The sequence below is a fragment of the Balaenoptera physalus genome (assembly GCF_965194825.1).
Source record: "Balaenoptera physalus genome assembly, chromosome: 5".
NCBI lineage: Eukaryota > Metazoa > Chordata > Mammalia > Artiodactyla > Balaenopteridae > Balaenoptera > Balaenoptera physalus.
In genome coordinates this window covers 58,674,873-58,699,926 of record NC_138884.1, presented here as the reverse complement: position 1 = coordinate 58,699,926, position 25,054 = coordinate 58,674,873, and the positions used below count along the sequence as shown (strand labels likewise).

General features: G+C 36.3%; 1 protein-coding gene across 3 annotated transcripts in view; it reads right to left on the bottom strand.

Moving 5' to 3' along the window:
• Positions 1-620: 620 nt before the first annotated feature.
• CDKL2 (cyclin dependent kinase like 2) overlaps positions 621-25,054 on the bottom strand; it is a 36,031-nt gene continuing 11,597 nt past the window's right edge. For 2 of the 3 annotated variants that reach the window (XM_082463818.1, XM_082463817.1), the window contains exons 4-14: positions 22,290-22,468; positions 20,758-20,870; positions 19,431-19,570; positions 17,456-17,544; positions 15,486-15,621; positions 14,179-14,477; positions 13,485-13,578; positions 9,562-9,685; positions 9,226-9,332; positions 3,732-3,818; positions 621-2,730 (exon numbers count right to left, since the gene is read on the bottom strand). In XM_082463818.1, coding sequence (XP_082319944.1) covers positions 3,753-3,818; positions 9,226-9,332; positions 9,562-9,685; positions 13,485-13,578; positions 14,179-14,477; positions 15,486-15,621; positions 17,456-17,544; positions 19,431-19,570; positions 20,758-20,870; positions 22,290-22,468 — 1,347 coding nt within the window. In that variant the 3' untranslated portion in view covers positions 621-2,730; positions 3,732-3,752. The remainder of the gene's footprint in view (positions 2,731-3,731; positions 3,819-9,225; positions 9,333-9,561; positions 9,686-13,484; positions 13,579-14,178; positions 14,478-15,485; positions 15,622-17,455; positions 17,545-19,430; positions 19,571-20,757; positions 20,871-22,289; positions 22,469-25,054) is intronic. The other variant, XM_082463819.1, reaches the window with a different exon arrangement.

Sequence of the window (25,054 nt, the reverse complement as noted above, 5' to 3'; positions counted from 1 at the left end):
GCAATGTGAGAACATAATTTTTCATTCACATAGAGGAGTGTTAAGGACCCATTTCTAATTCTAAAACACAACACAAAACAATAGAGAAAAATCCATTTAGTCCAATTCTCTAGGACTAGCCTTAAAACCTTACAAGCAGTGATGCTGGTGTTTCTAATTCCTGCCAGTGGTTCGGTTATATAGAGGAGCATTTAGAAAACAAGTGAAGCACATTTTTCCGTCTAGTCTGACTCATAATTTAGTACAGATCCAGCCTTATATTGTAGCACAACTAAAATAAAGGAACCAATAACGAGAGAGTCACATAAGAAAACACATCTTCTGTGTCCCCATTTCTATAGGAAGTCAGCTATTATAAACAAGCAAGGATTCTCAGTCAGGAGAACCAGGTTCTAAGCGTAAGTCTGTCACAACTTTTACCAGGTCATCTTTACAAGACATGCTACTCTAGGACCAGGTTGCTTGTATCACTGGCTGTACAAGAAAATTAACTTGCCACCCCTATACACAAAATTTCAAAAAGAGAATTAACAGTTTATTTCAAACTTATTTGTTAAAACTGTACAGTGTTGTATACATTATTCATGGTCTCTTAAATAAATTCAAGTAAAAACCATGTGTGGAGCTCAGTAAGATATAATATTTATTAATTTTAAAACATACATACACACAGCAAGCCCACTTCCCCCCACCAGTACATACACATATTTTCTATTAGTAAGTAGCTTAATCATATCCTTGTAGGTGAGACAAAGTAATCTTAAACTGAAAAAAGGGATTATTTTGGTTCAGTGTCTATGGCCCCAATTTGCAAAATCTTCTTTTTCAAGCTCTGCCAAGGTTCTAACCAGATATGATCCTCAAGTCTCAAGTTGGACTCATAGTGAATAACTTTTAGTTCTTTAATTCTAAAGTTCACGAAATGTTTTAATAAACAAAAAAATACCAAAAGCAAATGAGAAGGTAATTGATGTTGGACCCTCAGACACTGGGGTGATATTTTCACACTGATCTTTAAATAAAAATAACATTGCAATAAGCTAGAGAAACACTTGGCTTTTAAGTATTATCTGCTTTCCATGCTAGAGTCTGTTGACAATATTTTTCAGAGTAAAAATAAAATAACAATATTTTAATGTGAAGCCTACAAATACTTATACACTAATTTCGTTCAGCATGTTAGCCACAACAATCTAGTCAAACACCTGGTCAGAGTGTAAAGATAGAGCTTCAAAACCAAGACCAAATTTCAGTTGAACCACCTATAGAATCTACATTGGAGCCCCTTATTTTGCCTCCTCTGGAATGTCCTACTCTTTTGAAAGCCCAAGTGTCTAAGGTCAGAATTTCAATATTAAGCTCCTTAGAGTAATAGAGAAAAGTGCTAGTTAAATGTTTGGGCTAAGTTCTAGCCAATGCCTTTTAGAAAAAACAACATATTGCTCATTGGTTAAGGCAAAAAAAAAAAGTCCACACAAGTTCTGGTCCCCTTAACAACCATCCTCTAAGATAATGAATGCAGAGCACGACTTACAACCCAGAAACCAAAACCTGCAGTCCAATTGGTTTCACTCTCCCACCTAAAAGTTGTGGACCAGTGCATTAGAAAAGATGCGTGGGCTGTAGGTAAATGATTTTGCACCTTGTGAAAAGCTTTGGGGAAGGCCTTGGAGGACCCAAGGAGATAGGAACGTCTCTAGGTTCTGTCTGATATCACCTTCAAACTATCAGTGGGACAAGAGTGAAGTCCTAACAGCGGATATTCCCTCCCCAAAACTTCTCCAGCTGGGGAGTTCCATAGCAACTGGCCCAGAAAAGAGTAATCAGCCCTAGTCAATTGGTAACACAGCTTTCATCCCCAAATTTTGTATGTCTACCTCTTTTTTTTAATGAGAAGCACAGTACACAGCTCCAAGGTAAACGTACAAAATTCTCCTTCACCACTCTTGTTCCAATCATGTTCCTACACACAAGAACATTAGCACCAGAATCTTATAAAACAGAGGACTATCCAATGTCAGAGTCATACTAGGTCATTAGAAATAAAAGGTTTCTTTGCAACATTTGCTTTAGTGTGGTTCTTAGAAGATCAGCAGAGAGGCCAGATTCCCACAACAACACTGATCAAACATCAACAATAATCACCGAAACCAAAGATATACATCTATCCATAGAGAGCAGTTACATTTCTCCTTAAAGCAAGCAAGATTTTGAAATGTGTTTTATAGTTAAGTTAGGGTAAAGGAAACATTTTCTCCTACTGATCCTAGTTTTTTTTCATTTTCTTCAACTGATCCTAGTTTTTATCACCTACCACCACCAAACCACTCCCAAATAAATGTACACATTTATACAAATAACACACAAGATTCATTGCATAAATAACATGACCTTTTAAATGCTTCTCTCTTTCTCCCTTTTTTTTTCACTCACTTTAAATACACGATCTACTAATATTAAATACACATTCATGTAACAAGAACCCTATCACTATTCTTTCATTGGATACATCTTGAAATAGCATCAGTGGACTTGAAAATTGATGGGATAACAGTTGGGAAGGGACAGTTGTTCAATCTTCCTTTGAAACACATGGATGTCTTTGTCTTTTCTTCTTTCTCAGAAAATGTAGGCAGTTCAGAAGTCAAGGCTCAAAACCACAAATCTCTGCTTCTAGGATATCAGCACTTTTGTTGCACAAGGATGTCATCTCAAGTGCTAGGGCAGCATCTAAAAGCAAACGGGGATATATGCCACCAAATAGTTTACATGTATTCTTTCTAGAAATTGATTTCTACCTCACTTGCTTTCTCATATTGTATATATTGACAGTATTGGTAGGTATTACATGGTCTAAGAAAACCTTAGATCATATGTATCAAAAACAAGATTTTAAAGACAGTCTTCAGGATAATTATCCACCAAAACTATCACGTGTAGCACAACATCTCCTTTTGTGTAAATAATGACTAATTTTGACAAAATAGATACAAGTTTTATAGAGCTTGCAGTTTATACAGTACGTATAGCAAATACATTGCAATGACTTCTACTAGGCCCTTGGAAGGGACCTGTAAAAATGAGAAACTAAAACTTAAGATTTGTGCACATCACAGTAAATTCATATTTGATGTCACAGACATTCAAAATGCTTTGTGGAGGTTAACAGGTTAATTCCAGCAACACAGTTATAAGAATGCAGGATTTTATTTTTGAATGACTTGTGTGAACTCACATAGCAAATTATCACCCCAGAAGGTCTGATTTTTTTCTCTTTTTTTTTTTGGTTTTAGTTTTTTAGTACTAAAAACTTATACTTAAAAGGAAGGCAATCGCTTGGTATGGTGCTGATCCCTCTTTATTAGGAAAAAGATTACCAAGCAATCATTTACTCTTTCTTGCTTTACAAACCCAAAGGGCAAATGACTGATACGGGAGATAAGTATATATCCTTCTGGAGCACTTGTCACCCTAAGTTCACATTACTGTATCCAATAAAATACAGGAGATTAGTTTAAAAGCAAGAGATGCAAGCACTATGAAAAGGGATTTCATCCCAGAGACAAAAGCTACTCCTGTTTTTTTAAGTAGTACAACTCTTTGTCTATCAAGAGTTCTCATAGAGTCAATCATTGGAGAATGTTTCAGCTGTAGAATTTGTTGCTTCAGCAAGCTACAAAATATTTCCCATGAAAGGTCACACAGCTTCAAGGGTGAGAAATCAGACCTACCCAGCTCAGAGCCAAAATGAGTCAGTGCTGGTATTCCACTCGAGGCAAATTGGCCTCTGAATCATCTGACAGGGGAGATCCTGATACCTACAAGTTAATAATTGAGCATTATAGAGTCTCAGTAATTGTAAAAGTCCTACTTCCTCAAAATCCCAATTCTTGTTCAAATACCAGATGGATTAGAACTTGAGAACTATTCATAGCTCAAGTTGCTTACACAGAAGAAGATGAAGTAAGGGCTTCATCTTATTCTTTGACCTCTTTGTTGATACATATGTTAAAAGATACTTCTGATGTGCCAGGGCAATGTAAACCCACTATAACCCATGTCTACCTATCACCAAAATAAATGAATAAACAAAACAAAACAAAACTCTTTAGAAAAAATAGAAAAACAACTGAGGATTAAGGACAAGAGTCAAAACTTGGAGATGTATCCCTTCACAAGGGGGTAGGTTTCCAATTTTGTTTGTTTTTCACTTCTGTGACTTTGCCCAAAGGGCAAGCCCTAGTCTCAGAGTCGTAAAGAAGTGCAAGAAGCTAAAAGTCTGAAAGGAACCCCATCTTTATAGTCAGAGAAACCAGAAAAAGGGGTCCCTGCAGGGCAAAAAGTATGGGGGGGGGGGTACTCCAGAGGGAAGAGAACTAGAGAAGGGGACCCTCTAATTCTACGTATAAACCCACAGAAGTCTCAGTCCAGTTCCTGAGGTATGCATGCATGGGATAGCTCCAAACAGCATAGCAATTCTCTAAATTCAATTTAGAGAAGTGAATGAGATTTGAATCACTTGTACAAGCCTCCAACTAAGCCCTGAACTACACAAGTGTAGGACAGATGCAAACTAGGATGACAAAGACTTAGAGAACTGAGATTTAAACCACCTCTCACAGAAGGTAAGGCAGAATTTACAGTGTAAACAAAACTTGGGTGACTGCTTACTTAAATAAAAATTTCAACATTCTCCTGAAGATTATAACAAGACCCAGAGACTATACAGTACAACGTTTACAATATCCGAGATGCAATTCAAAACTACTGGACATAAAAAGATCCAGGAAAGTGTGATTCATTCTCAAGGGAAAAGGCAGTCAAAAGGCAATAATAATAAAGGCAATCCTGAGGTGGCCCAGATGCTGGAAATTTATACATACTTGAAATGAATGAAGAGACAGGAATTCTTAGTAGAGAAATAGAATTTCTAAAAAAGAACTAAGTGGATATTTTAGAACAAATACAAAAAAAAAAATACATTACCTGAAATTTTAAAATTAATAGCAGAATGGAAATGACAAAGTAGTCAAATAACTTGAGGACAGATCAATAGAAATTACTCAATCTGAAAAATAGAGAGAAAAAAGATTGAAGAAAGTGAACAGTCTCAGGAACCTGTGAGAAAAAAACCTACCAGAAGGTCTAACATATATGTCATTCATTAGAACTTCAGAAGTTAGAAGAGAAAGAAATTAGGCAGGAAAAAAATGTTTGAAGAAATAGTGACCAAAAACTTCCCAAATTTGGTAATAGAGATAAATTTACAGATTCAAGAAGCTTAGCAAACTCCAAAAGGATCCACTCAGAGAAAACTATGCCTAGACATATCATATTCAAACTAATGAACACAAAAGGTAAAGATTAGATCCTGAAAGCAGCTAGAGAAAAATGAAACATTACTTACAGGGTAACAATACAAATACCTGAGAATTTCCCACCAGAAATCATAGAGATCAGAAGACAGATAAATAATACCTTTATAGTCCTGAGAGAAAAAGAAATTTTTTAAACCTACCAACTCAAATTCTATATCCAGTGAAAATATATTTCAGGAAAGAAGGCAAAATAATGTCATTCCCAAATGAAAGAAAACTAAAAGAGTTTGTCACCATCAGACCTGCTCTGCAAGAAACACTAAAGGAGGTCTTTCAGAGTGAAGGAAAATAATACCAGAAAATAAAGCTGTAATCTTTAAGAACGAAGAACAACAGACACAGTAGGTAGCTAGGTAAACATAGAAAACTACTTTCTTCTCATAAAATACTTATGACTATTGAAAGCAAAAAGTATAACATAGTATAGTGAGGTTTTCAATGTATGTGAACAAAATACAAATGCAAACTGTAACATAAAGTTCAGGTGGGAGGAACGGAAATACATTTGCAAGGTTTCTACATTTTATAAGTGGTACAATATTTACTCTAAGTAGACTATGAAAGATTAGTTATGTACACTGTAATCCCTAGAGAAGTCACTAAAACATAATGCAAAGAGGTATCTCCAAAAAGCCAATACTAAAAATATTCAAATACAAAAGAAGCCTGGAAAGGGAAAACAGAGGAACAAAAAACAACTAATAAAAAGATAGAGCTAGATCCAAACATATCAATAATCACATTAATGTTAATGGCCTAAATATTTAGCGGTAAGCAGGATTCTAAAGATATTCCACTAAGATTCCTGTCCCTGGCTCGTCAATCAAACTAATTTAGCTGTTGCTGTGAAGGGACTTTGCACACGCAATTAATGCTACTAATCAGCTGACCCTAAGATACGGAGATTATCCTGGTGGGCCCAAGAAATCACATGTGCCCTTAAAATGGGAAGAATGTCAGAAAGATGAGGCAGAAGGGGACGTAAGAGAGAGTCAAGGAGTAAGAAAGATTCAGCCACTGTTGCTGGCTTTGAGGATCATGGAATTAGGCCAGGAGCCAAGGAATGTGAGTGGCCTCAAGAAGCTGAGAATGAGAACAACTCCCAGGTGCCAGCCAGCAGGGAAAGAGGGACCTCAGTCCCACAACCACATGGAACTAGATGCTGACAACAACTTGAATGAGCCTGGAAACGGATACCCACCCCCTCCCCGCCCACCCCCGCCCCGAGCCTCCAGAAGGAAATGCAGCCCTGCTGACATCTTGGTTTCAGCCTATGAGACTCTTAAGGAGAGCAGCAGCTGTGCCTGGACTTCTGACCTATGGAACCTATAATAAATGGAGATTGTTTTAAATTGGTAGTAATTTGTTAGCAGAAATAGAAAACAAACAGACATTCCAATTAAAAGAATCAGAATTGAGAGAATAGCTACCAAGGGAAGACCCTAATTTATATGCTGTTGGCAAAAGAAAACACTTTAAATATAAACCCAGATGGGTTGAAAGTAAATGAAAGTAGAAAGATATACTATGGAAACAAAGAAGTGGAAGTAGGCTGGAGTGACTACTTTAATCTCAAAGAAAATAGACTTCAAGGCACAGAGCACCATGAGAGAAAGAGACATTTCATAATGATAAAAGGGACAATGTATCAGGAAGACAAAGCAAGTATAAATGTGTATATACCTAATAAGACAGATTTAAAATACATGAAGCAAAAATAGACAGATGTAAGAGAAAAATAGACAATTCCACAATCATAGTAAAAGATTTTGACAGCACTCTTTCAGGAACTGATGGAACTAAACAAAAAAATCATCAAGGATATAGAATGTCTAAACAACACTATCAACCTTAATTGGATTTCACATTTATAGAACACTATATCCAACAAGTAAAGAATATACATTATTTTCAAGAGAACAAGGTTCATTCACCAAGATAGACCACGTGCTGGGCCATAAAACACATCTCAGTGAATCTAAAAAAATCAAAATCATACAGAGTATATTCTCTGACCATATGGAACTAAATTACAAATTAATAATAAAATATCTAAGGAACACCCAAATATCTAACTATTAAACAACACATTTCTAAATAATTACTGGATTAAAGAAGAAATTACAAGGAAAAATGTTTTAATGTTTGAATGGAATGATAATGAAAATACAACATACCGAAATCTGTGGGATGAAGAAAACAGTGCTTAGAGGAAAACATCTGAAGCTATGTCTGTAAGTACATAAGACGTGTAAGCATGTAGGGGGTGAGGGAGTGGAGACAGATTCCATGGATTAAGTAATATTTTACTTACAAAATCTATCTTACAGATTGTTCCAGAGGTACATAATAGAGTTTTATAAATGTGAAAATGTTTGTGTTAGGTACAGAAACAAAATGTAGTTCAGTGCATAGATGAATACCATAAAGTAAGACTGCAAGGCAGGTCACAGCCTCTGCCAGCGGGCCTTTTGCTTTCAGTCTCCTGCTCTCTTTCCACTCAGATTTTCCACACATAAGCTCGTGTTACGTTGGTGTTAATTTGTGTTTTTCACTACACCTACTTTCTTCTTTATTTTAAATGCAAATGGAAATTTAACAAATAAACTGAGAGTAAAAGCGCAGAACCAGTTTATAAATATAAAAGGATTAGTTCCAAACAAGAAATAAAAATATTGAAGAAGTGGGAAGGCAGCCAAAGCCTTTCTTCCATTGCATGAAACTAGATTGAGCTATGTCAGCCCTGAAAAGCGATTTGAATAATAGTGTGCTCACAGAGAGCAAGTGGAAAATTCTGCAGCTTTAAAATCCATATTTAAGTTGAGAAGTATACAGGAATTTCCTGAGACTCTGTAGTCCCTAAATGTAAAATCTGTGGCAGTGATTCATCTTCACACAACAGGAATTTGTTTAGCTTTGATGATGTTGTCCCCGAAATTGCTGGCAAGAGATAAGGCAAAAGCAGCAGCAGTCTGTAAATGTTGTTTTCAGAATCACTGGGTAACTGCCTCTGCAATTTGTTATCCTCAACAATATCATTCCCCTTGTTTGCAGAGCTCTACAAAATAATTTAAAGAGTAACAGTAGGAAAAAGCATCGGCATAGAGAAGGAGGCTACATACAGGGGCTGTCTATGAAATGGAAATACTTAAACCATGAGGATGGAGAATTCCAAAACAAAAGTTGCCTAGCATCAAGCAAAGGTGAAAATCTGTTTGAAGAAGGAAAGGGAAAGTTCAATGATTCATATCCCAAGTTTGTAGTTAGTTATGGATGGCTCAGGAGATTAAAAAGTTTGCCAGTTTTCTTAGTGATATGACTGTTGTTGACATAAAAGTAGCAGAAACATAAATATTCTGAAGAGATAAGAGGAATTATAGCAAAAGACTATATGGAATAGAAAATCTTCAGCATGGATGGAATGGATTGCCCCCGGGGAAAAGTGTCAAATGGAGAATACATTTTAAGAGAATAAAAACTATTCCAGAGTTTCACTCTTTGAAAGGTAATAACTTTGGTATTAATGCAGTGAAATATCATAAACTACCATAAAGCCTATAGTTATATTAAAGCGATAGCTGGGCTACACACACACACACACACACACACACAGTTTTTTAATCTATAAAAAAATGATCACTGTAAGCTGGGAATTATTTATGTAAATATATATGTAATAAGGGTACTTAATGCAATGAACCATAAAACAAAATTTAACAAGCAAAATTTTATAGATCCCACTAATAAACCTGCCCAATTCTTAAGAGCAAACTCTCCATAGGACACTTTAAAAGGAAATATGAGAGAGACCCAAGTTCCATGAGTCCTACAGAGAGTATTTCTATACCTGATGTAATGCAGTATTGAAGGTGTGCAAGTCAATAGCGACCAGAGAAGGAATTCGAGATTCTGAAAGATTTTTGTTCTTCTTCTTTATTAGCCTGGAATTTCGAGCTAGATAAAAATAACCATAAACACAGTGAGAAAATCAGATGTTTTTGTTAGTTCTTCACATTCAGTATCTGTCCCTTGGTATGTACTTATTGTACATAAGTCTGTACACTTTCACATACTTAAATATGTAAAGTTACTATACATTTTTAATATTCTATTAGTTTATTTAACATACATTTTAAATAATGTAAACAAAAGGGCTGAAAAAGTAAAAGCGTTACAAACATACCGATGCCTTCCAAGGCTTTTAGTTCAGGCAGATGATTATAGTATAGTTCAGGCAAACGGACATCTCTCTTTGAGTATTCCCTTCTTTTCTTATTTGCCTGAAGTAGACTCTTTTCACTAGCAACCTAATATCATCAGAACGGTTAACACAAATGAATTAGCTTCCAGGTAAGCTTGCCCCCTTTCATAACTACTATGTTCATATCCTAAAATCTATAGAATTGAAAAGCTAGAATAATACAAAATTTGAAGAACACTAATAACATACAAAACAATTTCATCCAGTTATTTCAAACCTCTTCCTCTTTAAATCTATTAAAATTGCTAACAAGCAGATTGGTTGGTTGCCATGAGTTTCTCCTACTCCCTCCACCAACCTTCAGTGTAAGTCCTGGCAAGCAGTACAAGGTTAAAAGATGGGCATCAGTGTCCTGGTCTTTCAGGCCAGCAAGGTCAGGTCTTATGACACTTGCTGGGCTTTTCAGCATAGTTGCTGTTGCCACATGAATTTTGAATAGTTCATCTTGTCATGTACATCACATCTCCTAGCACATTTTTCGCTTTCCCAATAATAATCCTGTTACTCATTTTTTTACATCTGTCCTTGTCTTGCTCCTTACTGTCAGCAAATATTATTTTCCTAGAAATACAGTTTATTAAGTATAAAATTATAACTTCAATTATATTCCTAATCTTTCTAAGCACTATTACTTCATATTTGATAAAGTCTGGAAAAATAATAAAGAGAAGAACAGCACAGTAGCACTGCAACTCTGCACCTTTATGAATTTGACATTTTCCCAATCTATTTCATTTGAGATTCACAGAAACTCTACATTCTTTTCCATATTTTCAAAACAGATGATACACAGAGAGATTATATGATTTACTAAAAGGAAAGAAACCACATATAGATAATGAAATCCTATGTATGTCCATGTATATCCACATATATGTATGTATACTGAAATATACACACAAAGAGTATAATGACAGTGTTAAGCCACTGAGATTCCAGATACCTCGAGTTTAATATTCTGTGAATTATACTACTCTGCCTCCCAGAAAGTCTTCAAAAGTCCTGTAGTGAGCTTTTGAGTGTCTTTCTTTTGGCTGTTTCTCTTTGCTCCTTTTTTTAATAAATTTATTTATTTATTTATTTTTGGCTGCGTTGGGTCTTTGTTGCTGCACACGGGCTTTCTTTAGTTGCAAAGAGTGGGGGCTACTGTTCCTTGCAGTGCGTGGCCTTCCCATTGCGGTGGCTTCTCTTGTTGCGGAGCACGGGCTCTAGGCACGTGGGCTTCAGCAGTTGTGGCACATGGGCTCAGTAGTTGTGGCTCACGGGCTGTAGAGCACAGGCTCAGTAGTGTGGCACACGGGCTTAGTTACTCCGCGGCATGTGGGATCTTCCCGGACCAGGGCTCGAACCCGTGTCCCCTGCATTGGCAGGCGGATTCTCAACCACTGTGCCACCAGGGAAGCCCCCCCTATTTGCTCTTTTAATAGAATGAGTGCTAAGGTTCAAGTTTCAAATCAGCTGTAAAATAAGATAATTAGTTTAAAAAAACTATCTGTAAGTATAAAACAATAAAATAAAATAATGAGTCCAAACTACTAGATTTATATACTCAAAAAGTAACACATGGACTTCCCTGGTGGTGCAGTTGTTAAGAATCTGGCTGCCAATGCAGGGGACACGGGTTCGAGCCCTGGTCCGGGAAGATCCCACATGCTGCAGAGCAACAAAGCCTGTGCGCCACAGCTACTGATCCTGCGCTCTAGAGCCCGCAAGCCACAACTACTGAGTCCGTGCTCCACAACTACTGAAGCCCGCGCGCCTAGAGCCCATGCTCCGCAACAAGAGAAGCCACCGCGATGAGAAGCCCACGCACAGCAATGAAGACCCAACGAGGCTAAAAAAAATAAATAAATAAATTTACCAAAAAGGAAAAAAAAAAAGTGACACATAAAATACATAAGAGATGATTACAATAATATATGTATTCACATCTCAGAATCAGGGCATAAAGCATGGGAGAAGGCTATTGATGTTCAACTTAGAAGTTGAAGAACGTTTAGCCTTAGTTCTTCCTCTGTTAATTTTCATTAAGAAAAGACTCCAGTGGGTCTTCTCCCCACTAATCTTTACCTCCTTTCTTGATTGCCTATTCCAAAGAAGGATAAACAGAAATGAGATCTAAAATGATCAGCCAGCATTGATTATGCAATGCCTGAAAGAAGGCTAATATCAATTCCAGCAAAATGGTATTGAGCCAGCTACTTTAAAAAGCTTTGCCGATCAAAATAATCTTCCAAAGCAGACCAGGAATGTAAAACACAAAAATATCCACAAATAAATGAGTAGGGTATATCAAAAAGGAAAGTATTATGGGTACAGAAATTATAGTCTAAGAATAGTTAAAAGAAAAACAATTGCAATCATGAGAGATATGAAAAGAAGGCTATATTTTTCAGCTCTGAGGATAATGGGAGAGGTAGAGAAGGGAAACGTGTGAGAAAAATACTCTTTTGGGAATACATCCATACCTCCCCTTCCCTGGCAGAAAAATCTATTCACCATGTTTCTTAAGCAGCTTCAATGCGTTAGACACTGTTCTAGGTGTGGGGCAGAGCAGTGAGGAAAACAAACCAAGCACAAATCCTTCCTTGGAAGTTTACATTCGGGGTGGTGGGCAAGGGGAGGGAGAGACAGACAGTATATAAATAAGAGAATAGAGGATGTCAGGTAAGGCAACGCAAAAAAAAAAAATTAAGCAAGGGGAGGGGAGAGAATAATAGGAGACAAAATGAGTTAAAATATTTGGGAAGACCTCACAATAAGGTTTCATGTAAGCCAAGGAGGAGAAAAAGCAAATTCTTTGGATTATCTGGGGAAAGAATGTTCTAAAACAGAGGAAATAGCAAGTACAAAAACCCATATGTGGGAGCATGTCTTGCCATGTTCCAGGAAGAACAAGGAAATCAATGTGGTTGGAATGGAGTGATCAAAAATGAGAGTAGCCAGGGGTGGGATAGAGGGATGAGGGAGTGAGTCACTCAGGGACTAATAGGCCCTAAAAGCACTTTGGTCTTTACTCAGAGATGAGAAGCCAATGGAGGGTTTTGAGTGGAAGAACGACGAAGATTCAACTTAACTTTAAAAAGAAGCATTCTGGCAGCTGTGTTCAGCATAACAATGCTCCTCTGAACCTTCAGAAGACCTCTGAATCTTGACATGCTTCTACTACTGCAATCTGACACTGTTTTAATTTGTTGATTCTCTACTAAACCACGAGATTCCTGAAGAGAAAGACTGACTTATTCTTCTTCAGTGACTTAAACATAATAGATAATCAATATTTATTAAATGAATAAATAGAATATTTCCACCAGAAACCTGGTGTGGGTGAGACAAGACAACTTATCTTCTCATCTACTCTAAAAAAGAACTGATCACCAAGCATTAGGTTAAGAAACTTTACCATTACTGAAAAAATTAAAACAGATGTCATTTTAATAATAACATCTTTTTTTTATTGAAGTATAGTTGATTTACAATGTTGTGTTAATTTCTGCTGTACAGCAAAGTGATTCAGTTATACATATATATGTATCTTTTTTATATTCTTTTCCATTATCTCAGGATATTGAATATAGTTCCCTGTGCTACACAGTAGGATCTTGTTGTTTATCCATTCTATATAATAATAACATCTTATATTTAAATTTCCAGACTTATGAAACTTAAACTTGTCTTTCACCTTTATGATTTTGACACGCTGGGATGATATATCCATAATTAAGTTTCCACTTTATGATACGTCTCCCAATAAAACTCTCAGTTCTTCACTATTATATTCACTATTAATGAAAGTCTAGAAATGACTAATATTTGCTCTTCTGCCTCTGAAATAGTTCACTTACCGATGTGGTCACATTAATATTATAAACTCCTGCTGGAGAATGTTTATTTGGTTTAACAAATGGAATACAATACTTCTTGGTTTTCTCATCCGCTCTGTAACAAAAGCAACAAAAAAATTTGCGTTAGACCCAGCAGTAATTATTTTTTTCAAGCACAAAATCAAAAGACCCAACACCAAGTGACATGCAGTTTAATCAGAATTTAATGCCTATTCTTAAATATACGATGCTCATAGATCTGGTGAAACATTCTGTCCTTTACCACTACCCTCATGCCTCCCACCCAGCCTTCAATGCCAATAAATTACCTTCCTTTCCGCGAAATTCCCAACAGGAGCTTCTTCGTACAATTAAATGCCCACAGCCATGCCATGCGGCAGCAGATGCTCAAAACCAATTATCTCTTTTATAATGACAAACCCCTTTTGTGTTATTAGACTAAATAGCTATAGATTCTCTTCACCTTAAACAATACACCCCTATTTTCTTAGGACTCAGGTAAATTTTTTGATCAAATGCTAATAATTTTTATCACATCAGCCAAGAAGTCTTTTGAAACAGTAACCTGACAAGAATAAAAAGGATTCAGAAACCTGAGAGTAATAACACACGTGGCTGAATTGATAAATATTTGCAATTTGTAAAGATGTCCTTTCCCTAAACAACATTTTGTTCTTATTTTCCTAATTCATACCTGTAACTCTGAACTCTGGAGATAGTTCCCATTCCAGAATTAATAGTGGGAGCCACTGCAGAAAGGTTGTACGTAAGTGGAGGAATCGCCATGCCTGGATTTCTTGTGTGGCCCAGGCTGCCATTGCTGCAATCTCGGAGGCTTGTTGAAGGCACTGTTTTGAGGTGGCTCATCCCATTGTCATTGAGACAGCTGGCATTTGAAGCTCGAGTGACTTTTTCAGCTTTTTCTCCATCCATTTTTGATCCTTTTATTTTAAATGCTTTAGAATCCTTAATTTTGGGATCAGCATTTGTATCCTGTTACAAAAATGTTAATAACATTAATGATCTGAGGAGAATGAAAAATCACCTTTTCCTATAAAGTACTTAGCAACGAAAGCAGAATTCCAGCGATATCACCTTTTTTTAAAGAAATGTTTTGGCTGCGCCGTGCAGCATGTGGGATCTTAGTTCCCTGACCAGAGATCAAACCAGGGCCCCCTGCATTGGAAGTCTTAACCACTGGACTGCCAGGGAAGTCCGAGATATCATCTTCTTGTGCTCCAGTTTTTCTTATTCTACCTATGGAATTATAATTAAACCCGGGATTCTCAGTCAGACATCTATTTCAAATGAAAATGAGACTCACACTAGCTCTGAGATATATATATATACATATCAGATTTAATGATATACACACATATCACATTTATATTTCAGTGGAAAACAATGGAAGAGGACTCAAGCATGCTCGCTTTTGTTCTCATATATTTAGAGTCAGGGAACACAGACTTGAGGACTCTTTCTTCTTCGGGTTCACTTGAGAAAATGGGAGTGGGTTGGTGGTAGACTTGAATTATCTTACCAAGAATAGATTCTGGAGAAATTACCAAGAAAAGTAAACTTCAGATAAATTGAGTACCCAAATCTCAATTTTTAAATGCTCTACTTTATATAAAATTCTAAAAATTATATTTTTCTCTCCTATCATTTAAGGCAAAAAAATGGTGTGTGCATGTGTTTGTGTCCACGTGTTTGCATGTGGGTGTGCACACGTGTGTCTAAATGCTCTTGGATGCGTGTGATTTCCTGACAAGCCCTATTGCACAGACTGGCATACAGTAGGCACTCAGTACATGATATGCTAAGATTTTTTTTAAACAGGTAATGTCTACAGAAAAGATACATTTTTACAAATAAGCTAAAAGTTAACTTGTTAGCCACTCAGGAAACTTTTAAGATCTTCATCATTCCCTGCCCGCCACCCCCCAATTTAAGGATATATTAAATTTAAAATTTGATACACATTAAAACATGGAAATTTACCTGTACCACAAGTGTTTTTCTCTCTTCACCCAAGGAATCATCTTTTTCCTTTTCCTTCTTTCTGTTTTGGGGTTTTTTAGACAAAGAAATGTTTCTGGCATCTTTCTGTACTTTTAACTGCAGTTCCTGAGAAAACCTACATAAAAATACATTTGTCAATAAAATAAGATTGTATGAGACAGATAAATCAAGAAAAAAAATGGTTTTAAAGATATTTATTTTTAAAAATTGAGTATTAAACTCAATTGTGTTATTCAAAACAAGAAATGAGGTAGTCTGCAGAACTGGGAATCCCTGAGAACATTTCAGGAGGTTCACGAGGTCAAAGCTCTTATCTTATTACGAAGGCGACTTCTTTTTCACCACGTTGACATTTGCACTGATGGTATAAAAAGCAATGGGGGGTAAAATTGCAGGTGCCTTACCAAGAATTGAAGCAGTGGCACCAAACTTTACTAGCAGTTATTGTATCCTTCCTAGCCACACATTCTCAGGTTAAAAGGTGGGGGGCAGTTTTGTTTAAGAATGTCCCTGATGGAGCAGTAAAAAAAAAAAAATTTATTTAATTAAATCTAAACCCCTAAACATATCTTTTTCCACATTCTGTGTGACAAAATAGGAATACGCATAAAGTACCTCTGCTACAAATCAAAGTGCAATGGTTGTCTGAAGAAAAGCACTTGTGTAACTGGTTGAGATACAAGCTAAACTAGCCACTTTTTTCTTGGGACAACATTATTACCTGAAAGACTGACAGAAAATAAAATTATTATTATTATTCAGACTTGGGGTATTCAGCAGATATTTTCTTTTAAAAAAAATGAAAAAAGGAGATTGTTACTTCAAGGAAAACAACTGATAATATTTGCATCAATGATAAAATTCAAATTTTTATGGAAAATTAGAATCCTGTTCAACTTGTCTCCACTACCATGAACTTAGCAGATTCCTAATACTAAAGACTTTTCTGATGAGAGAGAATACAACTTTTTGATACTGTATAATGAAATGTCAACATTTTAAAGCTCTGCATAACTTAGCAAAACAATATTTTCCAAATGACTAATGCATCATGCTACAGAAGCATGCATGGGTAAAAGGTCAATTCAAAGTGCAAGTTAGATAAGTGGATTTTAATGTAATGGGATAAGAAGTTCATTGATATGGTTTCAGATTCCACAATGCAAGCAACGTTAAAGAAACTATCACTGTCAGTTCTGGTATAGGATCAAAGAAGAATACCCACAGTAATCTAAAAGGGCTATTAAAATACTCTTCCATTTTCCAACTACATATTTGTGTGAGGCCAGAGTTTCTCCATTTATTTCAACCAAAACAACATATCACAACTAATCGAATGCAGAAGCAAATATGAGAACCCAGCTATCTTTTATGCAGCTAGATAGTAAATAGATTTGCAAAAATATAAAGCAATGTCATTGCCACTCATCTCACTACTTTCTGTTTTGTCAGCTGCACTGATGCCAGCAGCTGGAACAGCACAGGAGACCATGCCAGCCGCTCTGGCACCTACAGGTTTGGCACATCAAGGTCTCCAGCACATCAGCAGCGTCAGCAGTGTCATAGGACTGGGTGTGGTATGAGTTCAGCAGCAACAGGAGATGGCACCTTTGCAAATGCATTAGCACCCAAGATGATGGCATCACACAGCTGGTAGCAACACAGAAATCAGTGACCTGAGTGGTAGATGTCACCGGGGGAGACAGAAAGAAAGCATGAAGGGGCTGTTTCGTGAAAACCAAGAGCCCTAATTTACTGAATGCAGGGGACCACTCTTAGGAATGCATTATTGCTAAGGGTGAATGGAGGTAGGGTGGTAAATATTTGAGCTCCTGTAATAGTAGGTGGGTAGAGTAATAAGAGAAATACTGCTTGTTACTGTTATGTACTGTTATGGGGGCCTTACTTTAACTCTAGGTTGATATGACCTAGAAAACACAGTACTGTACCTCTCAGCAAATCCATCCATATGAAAGAAATCATGGTGCAGGAGCTCAGCACAGAAGGGCCTTTTGTCTGGGTCAATATGTAAGCATTTCTGGGAAACCAAGGAATACATACAGTTCATATCAAAGAAAAACTGCCTACGTTTACATTTCTAAATATAGAAAATTCCTTTTCACAGTCAATGAATTTTAAACATCTATAATAAATGATAAAGAATAAAGCACAAATCTAGACAATGATTGCTAATATCACAAAAAGAAAGAACACCAGACATTCAGTGTCTCTGGACAGAAATATACAAACCTCTTATGAAGTAGTCTTGCCAAAAAATCAACCTGACTCTGATCAAGCTCTAGCTCTGCTGTGAGTTTATACAAAATACAGGACACAAAGGAACATATTAAACCACACTATGTGGAAAATTCTAAGGGACAAACAACCTATTTTCTTTAACAGATAAATGGCAAGGTTTAAACAAAAAACAAAGAGATGAAGAAGAGCTTGTAAATTAAGAATCTTAAAAGACATATCAACTAATTGCAAACTCTAGTCTTCATGTGGATCCTAATTCAAACTATATAAAGAAATTATGAGAAAATTAATGAAATTTTGAGCACTGATTAGACATTTTATGATATTAAAGAATTTTTGTGAGTGTTTAAAATTTAAAGTACTTACAGAATGGAAGGGAAAGAACCTACTCTGTGCTTATTACTGTGCTAGATACTTGACATAGATGATTTTATTTTATCTATGTTCTTTCATTTTATTATAGATTTTATTATATCTTGTTCTGATTCATTGGAACCACTCAGCCAATAAGAATAGAAGGGACTCAATAAGTAGCTTTAAATGAATAAGAAAATTCTACAAATAATTAAGCCATTTATAAGTGAAATAATATAATATCTGGAATTTGCTTCAAAATACTCCCCCCCAAAAAAAGTTGCTGAGTGTGTGGACAGGATAGACGAAATATTTTCCAAATATTGTTAATTGTTGTAGCTAATGACTAGCTCGTGAGGGTTCATTACACCACTGTTTTTTCTACTTTCTTTTCTATGTTTGAAATTTCCTATAATAAAATGTTTAAAAAGTTATATGATTCTACCATAAGGGACATGAGTTGGACAATATTGTTTTACCTTTATCCCCTTTAAATCTCTTCACAGACAGATCATAAAGCTTGTCTCAATGAAAAATATTTGTATCTGTTAGACTATGTAGAAAAGTAACAATGTATTATTCTAAGAACTTGTTATAATTAGTTATAAGCTTACTAAGCTTTTTTTTAATGAGTTATTCGAAGAAGTAAAAAAGCAAAAAATATCTTGGGTAAATGTTATGTGACCCTGCTCTTTTAGAGATACTTAGTTTATCAACACTTTAGGACAATCTTAACTAATACGAAATTTTTGAGCTAATAATTCCAAAAGGTCCACTTTTAGAGACAATTTGATCCAGTGAGAATCTCCCTAATATCTTCCTCAATCAAATACAAGGCAAAGGTGATGATCATTTAAAAATTAGCTTCAGTGAATCTAGTGGTTAAGCAAAAGCCCCTTTTTAACAATACACTACAGGCCATGAGCCTATGCCTTAGACTTTAATATTTTGCTGCTTCTCTACCCTTCTTTTTATTTTCTTACCTTATTTTTCTTCTCTTTTCCACTTACGCAAGGCTTGCATTTTAAATGTTAAACATTAAAAACATCTCATTATGAGAATGTTTTCACACTTAAGACTTGCCAGATAATATGAAATGGTTTCTTAAAACAAGCAAAATTTTCAGGTCTGTATCTCTGAAGTCCCTCCATCCTCACACCCACCAAATAAAACTCTTAATGGACAAAAATTTAAATCATCGGAGGAAACTGTTGTCCTGAAAGATCAACTGGACAAGCAAAAAAGAAGAAAAAATCAAATCTCCATAATGTAAATTCCCTGTCAGAAAGCGCAAAGAAAAAGTACGATTACCTTTGTTAAATCTATCACAACTTCAGGGAGCCTGGGATAGCGTCTTTCAAGAGGAACCGTTTCTTTGATTTCGGGCAACCTTACTCCAGCAAACACAGGGTTTTTATAAAACAGCTCCTGATGTCTTGGAATGAGATTACCTGGCAGTGAGAATGGCACACATATCTGTCATTACGCGTCATGGGACAGGTGGTGTGGAGTAGAGATGAGGGTAACACAGCTGGTAGAGCGGGGACTCTCTCCGCATGCAAAACCAACGAACACAACAGTGCTCTTATTGTGGTGGCGCCTGGCAGTCTTTAGGTGGCTTTGACATAAGTCAACGCGAAAGAAATTAACATTCTTATCTCAACATACTCATTCAGAAAAGTTCACACGCTACTATACATAGAACTGAAGACGCAAGGGAGCATAGGAAAAGCACAGGTAAAGAACATTGTACAATTTCTTAGATATAAGTACCAGCACTGCATTTCTAACTACAAAGCATAAAGTGCTGACCAAAGATGAAAATATTAATAGTCATATGGTGAGAATCTAATCTAGATAAATAAGTTCCACCCTTTGAGAATTTAATTTTTGCCCAGTGTATCTGTATCTAAGGGCTGATTTGATCACTTTTATCTTTTCTCTCAACTTTAATACCTAACCTAATATAAAATATATATGAAAATTCTGCAATAAGAAACCATTGTATTGTTTACTGAACTTCTAACTTGGAAACTAAAATCTAAGAGTTAAATAACCCTCAAGTAATTACCCATTATTTCCATTTTACAAACTCCATCACCCAACAGAAAGTTGATATTTCAACAAATGTAAGATGACTTTGATAGTCTAGCTTTGAAATTCTGTCCAAAGCACTAGCAACAAAAGTCAGAACTGCAGCAAGATTAAATTACTTTGGAAGTCCCTGTGTCTCTCAGTTTGAAGATGAGAATGAGGGTAATAATCATATAACACCAAATGCTTGCTGACCCAAAGATAATATGATCATTTGTATTCTCTCTACATGTGATTTATTGAATGCAAAAGTGCAGAGAGAATGTACAATGTTTGCTCTTTTCTTTAGGGGGGTATTTGGCAGGAGGGCAGGTGAGAGCATGATTAGAACCATATGTCAGATAGACAAAAGCCAGACTGAGAATGACTGAATGAATGAATATATATAAAGAGAGAGATAGATGAGGTTTTCCTACTTGCTCTCTACAACCATTCAAAACACGTGTCATCTTTAATGTACCAACAGCTTGTAAAATAAATATAAACCAACAAAAACACAGGGAAAAAAATCACTAAAATTTAAAATGCAGGTGTATAATCTTACCCAAACACACCATAATATGATATAGCTGATCGATATCAGAATCTCCAGGAAAAAGGGGTTCCCCCATGAGCATTTCAGTTACCAGACAGCCAATGGCCCACACATCAACAGCCCTGAAAGAAAAGCAATGTGGTGTAAAACCTGGCATCCTAATGTTTACTATGACTGAATCTGTTCTGCATATTACTATTTGGTATTCTTGGTACTGAAAAAAGTAGTAGTAAGCCTTAAATTACTCCACAAAATACATTTCCGTATAAACTTAAAGTACTAACTTCCAATTTTACATAAATCAAATTTCCAGAAACTTCAATCATGTGACATGAGGGAAAAGACCTCCGAAGAGTCAAAACAGTTGTTAAGTATACTTTATTCTGAAAATAAGCCTTTTGGGTTTCCATTCAGTGGCTATTCATTTTTTGTTCACACATGATTTTGACAAGGTTCATCAGTCTATCCCACTATACACTGAAAACAGCATACCAGAAGGAGATGGATGTTGCGAACACAAACAACATGGAGAACTGAAAGCTAATAGGGAGAAATAGAGAAACTGTCTTAAAAATCGGTCACAAAAACTTAAAGAATATTCCGGCATCATTACCATAGAGACAACTACCTTGAAATTGCTTAACGCCATAGTGGAATTATAACATGGTACAAAAGTGACAGTATGGCGGTAAAATGAGAGCTCAGAGTAATTAAGAAAATATTAAATGACGTGTACTCTGAAAACAGAGAAATTGCAAAAAAATATTTTAGAATGATTTCTATCAAAATCAGTAAAACTTCCAATCCCTTCCTCTTTGAAGAATTCATTTATGAAGACGATTTATGTTTTTAAAACTATTCACACAGTTCCGTTTCTACCCTCACCCTTGCCCACGCTACTTTGCCTCACTGCAAGTGTCAGACTTACCCGGTCAATGCTACCTCTCTTTACAAGTGATAAATATACCTCTTTCTAACTTACTATTAAAAACAGACCACTTACCTTGATTTCCCTACCTTTAAAATAATTATACTCACGCCAACTTGTTTCACAAGAATGTTTAAAGGGGAAGCACCAAAAATGTTTACAAATAACTTATAAAGTTCTCTAAACTGAAAACTTCCATTCAGTGTTAGAGGGATCTTTCATCATACTAAAAACATGTTCATGTGGAACCTAGAAACATGGTACAGATGAACCGGTTTGCAGGGCAGAAGTTGAGACACAGATGTAGAGAACAAACGTATGGACACCCAGGGGGGAAAACCGCGGTGGGGTGGGGATGGTGGTGTGCTGAATTGGGCGATTGGGATTGACAGGTATACACTGATGTGTATAAAATTGATGACTGATTAAAAAAAAAAAAAGAAATGGGTAATGGAGTTGAATAGACATTTCTCCAAACAAAATGTATAAATGGCCAATAAACACATGAAAACATGTTCAACTTCAAAAAAAAAAAAAAAAAAACATGTTCCATTTTATCAAGAAAAGAGAGTTAAATCTGCCCTCCCCACCGCCCACCTTGCTGATGTCTTACTTGCCATACTTGACATCACCAACCAATAGTTCTGGAGCTCTGTACCATCGGGTTGCCACATAATCAGTATAAACCTCCCCAGGAGCTGCCAGTGTCCGTGCAAATCCAAAATCACATAACTTGACAACACCAGACTGGGAGATTAATATATTCTCTGGCTTTATATCTCTGTGTATGATCTAAGACAAAAAGCAGAGTATGACATATATTGGCACATCAAGTTAAGCAAACTAATTACTTTTGAGCACCTGTCATATGCAGGGCACTGTTTTTGTCCCTATAATAAGTACAAATAAAAGTCTATAAAACTGTTCCTGGCTTTAAAGAACCTGGGACCTAGTTGGCAAAAAAAGAACATTTATGCTTAAAATTTTATTTAAACGATCAAAGATATTGGATGAAATATATATTATTAATTACCAAATCAATTGCTCTGATAAGGACTGCTCTCAAGACTAAGAGAGTAAAGCTGTCATTGAAGACGGGGCTGGTCAGGGAAAATTTTTGTGGAAAAGGGTGGGCTCTAACACAGGTCTTTAACACTAGTGTGACCCGGATAAATGTAGAAATGAAAGGGCAACCCAAGTGAGGGTAACAAAAAGAGCAAAAGAGTGAAGATGGGAATAGATCAGGAGATGCTGGGGAAACGTTTTTTCTGGAGTAGACGTTATGTACTAGGTTATGCCTCAACTGCCACCCTGGGAAGTCTGAGCTTGTGTCAGGGCCATGGGAACCCATGGAAGTGACAAGACCAACAGGGTGTTTAAAGAAGATGTTGGCCATGAACAAGGTAAAGCAGAGAGGGGGACCAGAAGTGGGGAGAACAGCAGTGGGACAACTAGGAAGTGATAAGGGCCTAAACTAGTCTGGGGCTCAAAGGAATGGAAAGGAAGAGGTACAGTGTAGAAATATTTTAAATCAAGAATCAACAACTCTGCTACTACCTACACTGCACATCTAAAAGAACTGAGAGCAGGGATTTGAACAAATATTTGTACACCAATGATCATAGCAGCATGATTCACAATAGCTACAAGGTGGAAACAACCCAAGTGTCAATCAACCGATGAATAACAAAATATGGTATATACACACAATGGCATTTATTAAGCCAAAGAAGGAATGGCATTTTGTTACATGCTATAACATGGATGAACCTTGAAAACATTATGTTAGTAAAATAAGCCAGACATAGAAGGACAAATATTGTATATTCCACTTACACAAGGTACCTAGAATAGGCAAATTCATAGAGACAGAAAATAGAATAGAGGTTACTAAGGGCTGGTGGGAGGGAAAATGGGGTTGTTACTGTTTGATGGTTACAGAGTTTTTGTTGAGGATGATGAAAAAGTTTTGGTTATAGACAGTGGTGATGGTTACACAACACTGTGACTGTATTTAATGCCACTGAACTGCATATTTATAAATGGTTAAAATAAATATTATTTATGTATATTTTACCACAATTAAAAAAAAGAGGAATAAAAAAAAAAAAGAATCAACAGAATTTAGGAAGTAATCTCAGATATTTTACTTAAACCTGGGAATCTAAAAGAACAGTGGGTCCATTACCAAAAATACAAAAGTCTGGAAAAAGTTAGGTTTGATTAAGAATAATTAGTAGTTTAGTTTTAGCCATATAGGCTTTTAAGTGGATTTCTGAGTACCCAAGTGGAGGCACTCATCAAGCAATTATAAATGTAAAGAGGCTAAAACAAGTTCAGTTGGTTATGATTTCTAAAAGACAGACTATGGAAGGAGAAAACAGGACACTGGGAGACAATGTTAAAAATTCTAGAGCTGGGCAAAACAAATTATTAGGCCTAGTTCTCTAATATAAGTAAACTGCATTTTGAAATTTTAAAAAATATATTTATTGTAAACTCAGAGGACCAGCATCCTAATTGGCATTGCTGAGCATTTTGCATAAGCTACCAATTTCTATTACACCCTAGACATCCATGGTAAAGGTCACAGGGCCAGCCCCACATCTACCATTAGCATTTGTTACTTTTATAATCACACAAAAAATGTCACTTAAAACATTTTGTAAAACTGGTAGAATCAATGTGTTAGTTACTCATTTTATACTTTGTGTCATTTTACCTAGAACTGCTTTTCTTTTTTTTTAATTAATTAATTTAGTTAGTTAGTTTTGGCTGCGTTGGGTCTTCATTGCTGCGCACGGGCTTTCTCTAGTTGCGGCGAGCGGGGGCTACTCTTCGTTGTGGTGCGCGGGTTTCTCACTGCGGTGGCTTCACTTGTTGTGGAGCACAGGCTCTAGAGCGCAGGCTCAGTAGTTGTGGCGCGCGGGCTTAGTTGCTTCCCGGCATGTGGGATCTTCCCGGACCAGGGCTCGAATCTGTGTCCCCTGCATTGGCAGGTGGATTCTTAACCACTGCGCCACCAGGGAAGTCCCCTAGAATTTCTTTTATATGATTCTCAAAGGATATAAAATTGTTGTGATAGACAACAGAGTAATAGCAGGGATTTTCATATTTCACAACTAGGCAAGAGAATCTGAACTAACAAACAAATGGATTCTTAGGTGTATGTATCTGCCAACACTCATTACTTAAAGTTTGTGCATTTCACTCAGTAAATGTTACCTCAAAAAAAAAAAAATCTGCAAACTCTAGTTAATGACATGCAGAGCTGAAGTATTTAGAGTTGAAGTCCACAACTTACTTTAAAAAATGCATAAATAAGGGTTTCCCTGGTGGCGCAGTGGTTGAGCGTCTGCCTGCCAATGCAGGGGACAC